The sequence below is a fragment of the Miniopterus schreibersii genome (genome assembly GCF_964146895.1).
Source record: "Miniopterus schreibersii genome assembly, chromosome: 7".
Lineage (NCBI taxonomy): Eukaryota > Metazoa > Chordata > Mammalia > Chiroptera > Miniopteridae > Miniopterus > Miniopterus schreibersii.
Genome location: NC_138108.1, coordinates 59130471 through 59141983, shown reverse-complemented (window position 1 = coordinate 59141983; position 11513 = coordinate 59130471). Strand labels below are relative to the sequence as shown.

Genomic DNA, 11513 nt, shown 5'->3' with positions numbered 1-11513 from the left:
GGTTTAAGCAGTTTAATGGATGAAGTTAGTCTAAAAATTTTTAAGTACACTGTAGTTTGTGTTAGGGAATATGGGAAGAGGAAAATCAACATCACTCCGCCCCTCAAAAGATGCCTTTGCAATGTAGATACACTTTATTTGTATGACTTTTGCTAACCTGTTTTTTCTAATTTGCTTTCTGTTTCAGTGAATAGGAAAACCAACCTTGCTACTTAGTTTTTTAATCTCTATACCTGGATGTTGATGGATCTTATGTATATAGCTCAGACGTACCATTTAGGTAGATAAGGGAGGGCTCTCAGCCTCTTAGTGGCATCTTAACCTAATAAAAATTTGTAATTCTCAAGTCAGTTCTTTAAGTATTTTCTTTTACAATCAGTACTTTAAAATAGTTTAGAAATTTTTTTCAAGGGACAATTTAGCGCAAGTGTAAAATCTTCGCTTCTAGTAATAGTGATGCTAACCATGTTAACTATTTTGGCAAAATATCCCCTAAAAATCTGTAGAGTACTGCACAGAACCAGTACGAAAGCTTTGGATTCAGTGAGACTGCTGAAAAGTAAATGACAGTCATCTGAAGACTTGGAGGGGGCAGGGAAGGAACAGCTAAGTATGCAAAACAGTAGGTTGTAACTACTGAAGAGCTACTTTTATTATGTACAGATACTTCTTAAAAACCAGATAAATCATTTATTGGAGTATTCTTTAAAAGTACCTGGTAAGGAACCATTACTGAACTTCAGGTCTTAATAGCAGGGAATTTGGTGTCAATAAACCTGATTTGAACCAGGATCTGTCGACCTCTACCTGTGTGATTCTGGACACTGCCACTACTGTGCCAGTTTCCTCATCAGTAAATAACAGAATGGAAACATCTATGGCCTCTGACAGTTACAAGTATTACAAACTGCACAAGATTAGGGACACTGCTTTCTGTAAACCTTCCATGAAAACAATAGGCAATCAAATACTGCTGAATAAATGAAGTCACTAACATTTAACAAATGCTTATTAAAGTTCACTTTAAACATAAGGCTATATTTATGGATTCCTGAATTTATAAGGTGATTCTCTGACTAACAGTTCCACATTCCTCTTAGGGATTTACTTTTAGATATAAGTAGATTGAGTAACACTGCTAAACGTTTCCCATTATTTGTGAAAGTGGTTTTCTGGGACTTTCCTAAAGTACTTGTTAAAAAATTGACAAATTATGATCATTTTGGACTAGAATATGCCCAAGAATCTGCAATAAAAAAAATCCTTCAAGGGATTCTTCTGTAGATGGTATAAAGTTCCACATTTTGAGAAGTCTGGAAGAAAATGTCCAAACTTTTGGCCTTTTTCTTCCATGTGAACAGTCTTCTAGCCAACTAGCCAGGCTCCTGAACTAGAAGACGTGGGTCTGGAATAGAATCCCCTCAAAAAACCCCAGCACCTCCCAATTAACCAGAAGATTACTCATTACATCTCAGCTCTTACTGTTGTTTCTTTAGTGCTTTGTTCAAGGTTTATAAAAACATCAGCTGCTGGACTGAAGTGAACACGTCAGATGTCACACACACTAAGTATATGGTTCAATCCCTATAAAATAGTCACATTTATTTTTTTAAACTACTTACAACACAGTCTAAATTACTAGAATTATAAATCATGTAACTGCTCATGATTTAAAGGCAGAGCACAGCCAAGGATACTACATGTGTAACATCCCCCATAAATACAAAAGTACATGTCTACAAATATAAGAAAATGTAACAACGTGTCTTGTTAAAGGACAACAGCTTGTAGTTCTTTAGAGAAGTCAGCCTGCAACTCCGAAACTGAAGCCGCGGGTTATGCTCATAACCAGCTTAGTGAGGACGTTGCCCACTGCCTAACATCTGTAGGGCAGTTGGGGTATTTCTGCAAAGCATTCATAATTTGAGTATTATCCAAAAGTAGTTTCATCAGCTGGTACTCTCTCTGTGCATTTACTGAAGTTCTTTCCATGGGCCTTATTAATTCTAATTGTTGTAAGTGTTCAAAAGCCTGAAACATGAAAGAAGCAGTTTAGGTTCGATAGGGGAACAATGCAAAGAATAGTTAACGGTTTTGGCCAATTATGGGGCAGAATTCCAGAAAACAAAACTTAATAGGAATCAGTAAGGTTCAAAAGCAACTCTCCATCATCTTCGTAAAAACTTACGTATCAGGTGAAGCAGTGTCAATATACAAGTATCTGTCCCTGCACTGTTGAATGTAAACAGGAAAAATTTCAATCCAGTCTGCAAAGGGTGATTTTTTCCCTTAATCTCAGTTTTTGTTCCTGATCTCGTGTATATTTCCTCCTACGGCTGAAGTTAACAAAGGGTTTCCAGCTCTCTATAAAAAATCTAAGATCTCTAAGACCAGTACTTTTTGACTTATTTGCACTTTTGTTTGTACTTTGTAAGACTTTGCTGTATAAATTTAATACAGATGCAAAACATGAGGCAGACAGGAAAGACCCCTAGGAGTACACCAAGCCTGCCAGCTGATCCTATCAATAGGTCACTCAGCAGAGTAGCACCAGAATGGAGAGGGGACAGACTCCTGCTGCCCTATAAAGGGTGATGGAACCGCCACAACCTGTGCAAAAGTTTTTCTTCTATTTTCCCTGCCTCAATAGGGTTCTTTTCTGTCTGTATTAAGTCTTTTCTAACCTTGATGATTGTTTTAGATATTAGGGTATGAAAAAAATGTTGTCATGACATAACAACCATTCAAGCAATTTCTGAGCCTTCTATTTCTACAGCTTCATTGTGAAAAATATCACTAGAATATATTCTTTATGTATCATAAAAATTCTGATGAAGAGAGAAATAACTCAGGTACCACTTCTGAAAATGAGAAAATACAAGAGGCAGCAATATTTCCAGGTAGCAAAAATACCTTTTTATTTAAAATATAGAAACTCATAAGAAGGTAAATACTCAGGTGCCCCTTTCCACTCATACACCTCCCACAAACCATGACTATTAGACAGTCACGGACATTAGGAAGGGGGAGAAAACCCACCTGCAGTATGCTAGATACTTTTCTTGTTGTGAAGAAATGGCAATGCCCCAACAGTTTTTGGTTGCTACAAGAAATAAACTTCTGACTACTAGGGTCTACAAGGGATGCTAACAGATGCATGGGTCCACTGCTTAAAAGAAAAAAGTTTCTTCTTATAAAGTCCTCTAGAGCTGTGCTGTCCAAGGTAACCACTAGCTAGCAGAGCTATTGAGCATTTGAAAAGTGGGACTTGATTTTTAATATTATTTACATTTCATTAAGTTGAATTTAAAAACTGATACTAGAGTCAATTAGAAAATTTCAAGTATGTTTACAACAATTTCAGAATGTAAGTCTACTTCTTTAGCTAAAAATTTTATGGAATCTAAAGAGCAAGTATTTCCAATGAATATTTAGGAAATTAAATAGGTAGAAAACACATTGAATTTCAAAGACTTAACACACAAAAAAATAAAGCATTAATTTTCTATACTGATTATAGATTAAAATGTTTTTGGTATATTAGGTTAAATAAAATTTATTATTAAAGTTAATTTCACCTTATTTTCTTTTTTGTTACCACTAGAAAGCGAAAATCACACTACGTGGCTCACATATTTCTAGTGGACAATAGTACACTTGAATAAAGTTCCTCAAGTTTTCAAACCCCTGCTTCACCCAACCCCTAATAAAAACCTTCTCTGTATCCCCTCACCAGCCAATGAGACTTTGTCTGTTGGATTCTTAATGGCTCACATCAGCATTTTTGTCTCTTCTTATTGCTAAAATTATAGAGGTAAACCTTGTAAAGGGATAGGGCTACATCAAGATTGTAATTAATGGTTCCTTTTCAGGATGCAAGTGCTAGGAACAGACAGTAGAGGGCAGTATACTCCCACAAACTAAAACACCTGGCTGCTTTCTTCAAAACTATTCAACATTTTTCAAAATTAATAAAAGTTCAACTATGATATATACAGTTAGCCCTCGAACAGTGCTGGGGTTAGGGGTGCCAACAACTCTCCACATCCGGTCAAAAATCCTCGTATAACTTCTGACTCCACAAAACCTTTACTAGGGCTTACTGCTGACTAGAAACCTTATCAATAACATAAACAGCTGATTGACATATATTTTGTATGTCATATGTATTATATACTATATTATTACAATAAAGTAAGCTATACTAAAGAAAACTTTATTAATAATAAGGAAGAAAAAATACATTTACAGTACTTACTGAAAAAAATATCCATGTATAAGTGGGCCCTCACAGTTCAAACACCTGTGTTGTTCAAGGGTCAACTGGACAGTCAAATTGGATATGAAAGTATACCTGCCTACAGAGAAATAACTGAATCTTACCTTCATGACAACAGGTTTCTCAAAATTATAAACAGAATGGGCCTTCCTTTGAACAAACTTCTGAAACTCTGGACAGAAAGCAATGACAAAGTTAGTATCTTTAAATAAGCAATGGGGTAGAGTCAGAAAGAAACTACCAAAGTCTCATCTCACCATTATAGACCATTTGAAAATTAAAGGGCTCCTCTTCATAGATGTCATTTAAATGTTTCATTGCTATTATAAGACAGATTTCCAAGACTGACAAACCTATAGTAAAAGGGAAACAGAGTTGTAGTTTACTTACTGATACACAGATTGAAATAACTGTCCTCCAAATAGAATGATAAAATGAAAGATCATGGATTTGAGGTCGAGACCACCCAGGTGTAAATGTGTTTCAGTTACTACTGTCTATATAATCTTAAGCAAGTTACTCAACTTCCCTGAGCTTAGTTTTCATATCAGCAAAATATGGACCTTTCTAAACTCAGATGTTAGAAGAATTAGAGACAATATTATCAAGCACTTACCATATGGCCCACAGTAAACAAACTGAAGTGTAACCATTATGTAACTTATTAAATCACACAGGGCTCTTTCAGAGAATCCTTAAATCCCTGGAAATTATATCTAAAATTTTTTTCCTGGAGAGGAAGTTCATTAGATTCTCAAAAGGGACAGTCAACCCCCAAATGGCTAAAAGCTGATGCTCTTCAGCAGCACTTGCAGTAAGAACACCTGCAACAGAGCCTTAGCTGGTTTCCAATGTGGCAAGGAAAGCAGGCCAGTTTTCTTGGACTTTAAATGGGAATGACAACAGCTTATAAAGGGCTGAGTTAAAGGCAGTGTGGATATAAAAGAATTCTGTATATAAAGCACTATGACCAAGGTTAATTACAATTCTGAAAAGCACCCCATTATACAAACTCAAACCTATAAAAACTATTAATCAAGTAGGTTTCTCACCATGTACAATATTGGCTTTCGAGTCCATGCTACACAGCTGGTTTGCCTCCATCAGATCTGCTGCAGTCATAAATGGGTGTGTTGTTGTTACTCGACTTAAAGCAAACATCTAGGGAAATGAGGATCAGAAAAACAATTACACCTTTACTTGGGTGATTTGGAGATATTATTGAACAAAACTTTTTAATTAGGAGAGTCTATTCTTATGCAAGAATAAATATTAATACTTGGGAAAACTATTCTCTCATATTTAGCTTTATATAAATTTAGTATTTCAATTCATATGCCATATAACGATAAATGTAAAGCATAAAAAAGTTTTGCCGCTCTCTGTACCCCTTCCCACTTGTATATATTGTTTGTTTACAACTCCTCAAAAGAAAAACATTTAAAAAAGAGTAGGGCAAGCAGAAGAGACCCAAAATAAGAATACTACTTAAAGCCTCAGGCTAAACCAAACCGAATAGGCAGATCTGACTTGTATAAACTTTCTTATCACCCACCAGCTGGCAGGAAAACAAGGCTTAATTGTAATGTTTAATTATGTAAAGTTTAAACTGTGCTATTTCCCTGGTTACTGGAGAGGTTAACATCTTTGCATAGATGTCATATGGGCTCTACATTGCTAGACGGTTCGCTCATATTCTCAGCTCTGTCCTTTACTGGTTACTGGAGCAGCTCTTTATTATGGAGAGAACCTCCGATCAGACGCCCTGCAGGCACCCTCTTCCAATCAGGCTGCTTTTACCTCCATCCTGGCCACCAGTCTTCATTTATTCTGTGATATCTTTTGTCCAGACATTTAAAAATTCAATGTAGCTCACTTTCTTCATCTTTTCTTTTATGGTTTGGGATTTGTGTATTTTCTCTAAGAAATCATTCCCATGCTCTTACATTTTTTTCTAAAAAATTTTTCAGTTTTCGTGTATACATTTAGGTTTATCAACAGGGAATTTACTTTTGGATATGCAATGAGGGTTTTTTTTTCTATGTGTATAACTCCTGAGATTTTTTTGCTGCTGAAAAATTATCCAAACTATAGCTAAAGTCAGTCAAGTCTGTCCCTCTTCTTTATAATTTCCACCAATTCCAAAACTTTTCTTAAACAAGAAAAACCAAAATAAACTCAAGCCATTACCTCAAATTAGAAATATAATAGAAAAATCGCAAAGCAATTGTTCACACTGACAATTTTAAGGCAGAAATATTTTCTTAGAATGAGAAGTGTGTGCATATGAATATATACGTGTGAATATATGTGTGGTGTGTGTATCCTCTGTATAAAATAAGTTAAAGTCTATTTTCATATATAAATAACTAAAAATACTATTATAAAAATTCTTAATCCCAAAGTTCTTTTTATAAGACAGCTGTTAGTGAAAATGGCAGTATCATTTTGGTGGACTGGAGGGGAACTGCTAAAGAGAAAGTATGTAGAAAAGAAAGACCTCTTAAATTTCCTCAGCAAAAACAGAAATGGGGAAGGAGAATCTGTAAATAAACAAAGCAGAACCATAGAGTAAAGCAGGATACAAGCTTAAAGCTAGATCTTGGCTTTGAGCTGGGTTCATTATCTACTAGCTATGTGACCTGGGACAAGATATTTAACAACAGGAAGCCTGAGTTTCTTCAAAAGTAAGGACAAAAATACCCAAGGATAAAAAATAGACATAATGTTGGTAAAGTAACTATAGTACCTGGCTCAAGTGCTATTTAATAACTGATACCTATTATTATAAATGAAAGTGACCAAGAAGGAATTCATGAAACAAAAAGTAGTTTGCCCTTGAAAGATATTTGCCATAAGTAATTTTCTAGAATCATTAGGCTAATGTAAAATACTCTTAGTGAAAGAAGAGCTTTAATTTTCAGAATAAAGTACCCCTTCATTGATACTGTTTATGCTTAAGATATTTTCACTTTGTCTAAGACCATAACAAGGTGGGATTTATTCCAGGAATGAAAAGCTAGTTCAACATTCAAAAACAAGCAATGCAATCCAACATATCTAGGCTAAAGAAGAAAAATCACAGATCATACCCACTGACACAGAGTAAGCAGTTGACAAATCCAACATCTCTTCATAATAAACTATCAAGTTAGAAATAGAAGGGAATTATCATAACTTGATAACAAACTATGAAAAACCTATAGCTTATATCATACTTAATGGCAAAAGACTGAATGCTTTCCCCCTAAGATTGGAAACAAAGCAAGGATGTCCACCCTCACCACACTTACTTAACATAGTGTGAGAAATTCTAGACATTGCAATAAGGCAAGAAAAAGAAAATATATTCAGATTGGAAAGGGAAAAAAAAACACCTCTCTATCTGCATATGATATGACTATCTCAAGAAATCTACAAAAACTCCTAGAAATGAGTTCAGCAAGATTACAAAGTACATCAACATACAAAAATCAATCACATGTCCATATACTAACAATGAGCATGCCAAAACCAAAATTAAAAACAAAATATCACAAGGGCTCTAAAAAAATTAAATACTTAGGTGTATACTTGAGACATGTACAAACAGGATCAGTATGGTAAAAATTATAAAATAATGATGAAAAAAATCAAAATAATGATGAAAGAACTAAATGAAAGAAGAGATGTACAGTTGTCAGAGAATGGAAGGCTCCGTGAGTAAACATGATAATTCTCCCAAAATCTACCTACAGGTTTAATCAATTCCCATCAGACCATAATTATCTGGTGGAATAAAATAAATGATAAAAAGAAAACTAATACAAACCAATAGCATGTGTAATGACCGCAGGTTTTTGCTGACATTGAAATGCTTCTGTAATACTTCTCGCACACTTGTATCTTCTGAGAGACACTAGAGAGAGAAAACAAAAAAAGAATTAAGGAATAATGCAATTTAAAACCTAAATATAATCTTGTGCCTCTAGTTGGTGCATGTTGTTAATTCTATTCATGATTCAATAGGTGCTGCTCTTATTTATGACACAAAAGTCAAAATCAAATTTCCAGTCTATTGATTTTCTTCTCACTCCTTTACATTATTTCAGTTGACACAAAGATAAAGCATAATCCTTGCTACCTGCAAATTTCTAGTCTGCAAAGGGAATCTATAAAGTGATTCTAGTGGGATACAGCAAAGAACACAATAGAGAATAAGAGTTACTATACTTGGGAAAACAAAGTATTCTACAGAATGCTTAAACCGTGTGAGTCAATAGGTTAAAAAGAAGAAAACGTTCCAATGATAAGAACAGCATGAGTGAAGCAGGAAGATTGTGGCATGCTGACAGCAGATAAGTAGTCATGTAATCCTCAGCTTCAGTTATTGGCAAAGGAATTTATATAGAAAGACAAAGGCAGGAAAACCTAACTGAAGGTGATTGTAACTGTTCATACAAGAGACAGTCTGAATTAACAAAGTGGTGTGAAGACAAGAGAGAATTAAGACATTTATAAAAGGTATCTCTGATGGAGAGTCAACTGGTGAGATGTGGAGGAGAAAAGGTTTGCGAGGGGAAAGAAAAAAATCAGAGATGGTACCATAGCAAAAAGAATGTCCCAGGAGGAGTGACGAGTGAGATGCAGTCAAGAAGTGAAACGATTATCAATGTTTAAGAAGCAGAAAAAGAGAAGCAAAGTAAAAGACTCAGATACTGATGACTGGAAGAGAGTATAAGCAAGAGCAATGAAACCAAGGGAAGAAAACATCAAGAGACAAGTGGTGATCAACAATGTAAAGTACTTCGTATAATTAAATTAAGATATATTTTGAGAAGAAGCTAATGGCTTTGGAAATTCAGAGATCTTTTGAAAAAGCATTATCTAAAATGGCCAACTAACTGCACTAAATTAGGATTAATGAAAAGTAAGGTATACTTGGCACTGAAGAAAGATTAGATAAAAGGAGAGTAAATTCAAAGTTGGCAGAGCCAAGAAAGTCTTGAGGAAGACTGATGTTAAGTTTTAATAAATCATCTGCAAAGAATAAAGATTATTTTTCCTTAAAAAAGAAAAAAAAAAGCCAGAAAACTAAGTATTAAGTAGTTCTATATTTTTTAGAGCTAAAACTGCATGTTTCTACTTCTTCCATTGTAAGATCCAGATTCAGAAATAAGTTCTAGTCTAATGAAATAAAGTTCTGCGTTCTCAGTAAATATATTATCCTACTTATAGTCCCCATTTCCTTACTATTGTTTTAGGCCTGTTGCTATACACACCTTTTAATCATAAACAGGGTCAAATACCCTTTGAAGACACAAGATGAACTTAAAATAAAGCAAAGTAATTCAAATAAAAAACTTTTGGAAATTAACTGTAATCCTGGCTTCTGCAATTGTTGACTCTTATCATGTCACTTATAAAGTTGATGTATTACAATCAGAGCACTTAGGAAAACTAAAAAAAATCCTCTAGGACAAAAATATTGATGGGAAATTTTTTTCTGCAATAATTCAATTGTGTGTTTTTTAAAAAAGTATTTGCTTTAAAAAAAATAACTGTGTCACCCTGGCCAGGTGGCTCAGTTGGCTGGAGCATCATCCCATGCACCGAAAGGTTGTGGGTTTGATTCCCAGTGAGGGGCATATGGGAGGCAACCTATTTATGTTTCTTTCTCACATCTTTTTTTTTCTTTCTCTCTCTCTCTCCCTTCCTCTCTCTATAAAATCAATAAAAGCATATCCTCAGGTGAGGATTAAAAAATAAATAAAAAAACCCACATGTGTCAAAGGGTTAGTCTTCTATACTCTGCCTTTCTGCTTATCTCTTTATTTTTAGAGGTCTGACTCCAACTCCCCTTCTTTCTGAAGGCTATCAACTCCTTGCTTCCATAATTAATCTGCTTAAAAAAGTTTACAAGATCTATATGTGAGCCATTAAAAAATAAAACCTTATATTTTTTTATTTCACCTTAATTCAAACACTGTAAACTGCTTGAGGATAAGGTTATCAATAGCATTTATTGGATGCCTATTGTATTTAATTATGATAATTATTGAAGATATTAGATCTTAGGTGTTGAAACATGACTGAATTTATTACACTTGGCTCAGGAAATAATGTAAAGGGAATAGGACAGAGAGACCGACTGATAATACCACTTATAGGAACATGGGAGAAATTCCCAGAAATAAAACAGACCCCACCCCCCTCCTCCCAACTGTTCAGGGAAGCTGATACATTTCCTTTTCACCAATGAACACATGAACAGTTGCCACAGAAGCAGGTTCTCATTGTGCTGATCACACAGTGTGCTTGGCCAGTGACCCCTTCAGGTAAGATTCTAAGCGGAAAGTTACAGAATTACACCTGCACCTCAGGACCCATGCTGCTCCAGTGATAACTTAACGGCAAGCAGTATATGTACTAAATCTCCTAGTCAGTTCCTGCTAAAACTTCTCACCTTTTGTTAACTAAACAGGAAAGGTTTAAGACAATAGGTAAGTCTTCCTTGAACTTAGCTATAGTACTTGAGGAAATTTCCTTAGAGGAGAATTAGCTATGGTTCTTTTAAAATGTTCTTTTATCTCTTATACTTCCATGCTAAGATAGTGTTTACTCTGCTTACTTATTTGACTCTTTTGGGTTATATGTAATATTCAGAGGTCTAGGTTCAACACTATCCCATGCCAGAGGGGATTAATGAGGGGGAAAAGGGGACATCTGTAATACTTTCAACAATAAAGATAAATTTATTTTAAAAAGGTACTTCTTGGATGAGATTCCATAGGTGACCTATTATCTATACCATTGCTTTTGGTTTAACCTTGGAACTAGGAAAACTTGCTGGACAGTCAGCACTGAGAGAAGGGATAGCTCCCTCAATGCAGTCCCCACCCCACTCCCACTCACAGGACAGGACCTCTGGCCATGGTGCTGATATATTTTTCAAGTGAAGTTCATTTATTAGCATACCAAAAGGAGGTAGCAAAAGATTAGGACAGGGGGAAAAAGTATCAGAACTAAGAGACAAACTCCACTGGTACTAATTTTGCCTTATAAAAGAACTACAAGATTGCCCAAAAGGTGACAGGATTGCTCACATTCATTCCTACCATCTGCCCCTAAATTCAGTGAAATAGGACCAGCAAAAAGGGGGAAAAAAACTAAGGGCTAGCCTCTCTACCACCACATGGTGACCCATTTTCTGAGTCACTTGGAGTTATGCTTCACTAGTAGCCCCATCATCTAC

At 35.2% G+C, this 11513-nt stretch overlaps 1 protein-coding gene across 7 annotated transcripts in view; it reads right to left on the bottom strand.

The window, feature by feature from the left end:
- Window positions 1-1571: 1571 nt before the first annotated feature.
- Window positions 1572-11513, bottom strand: part of ORC4 (origin recognition complex subunit 4) — a 68042-nt gene continuing 58100 nt past the window's right edge. For all 7 annotated transcript variants that reach the window (XM_081142061.1, XM_081142060.1, XM_081142064.1 and 4 more), the window contains 5 exons: window positions 8091-8177; window positions 5332-5440; window positions 4537-4632; window positions 4384-4451; window positions 1572-2031 (listed from right to left, as the gene is read on the bottom strand). In XM_081142061.1, the coding sequence (XP_080998187.1) occupies window positions 1843-2031; window positions 4384-4451; window positions 4537-4632; window positions 5332-5440; window positions 8091-8177 (549 nt within the window). In that variant the 3' untranslated portion in view covers window positions 1572-1842. The remainder of the gene's footprint in view (window positions 2032-4383; window positions 4452-4536; window positions 4633-5331; window positions 5441-8090; window positions 8178-11513) is intronic.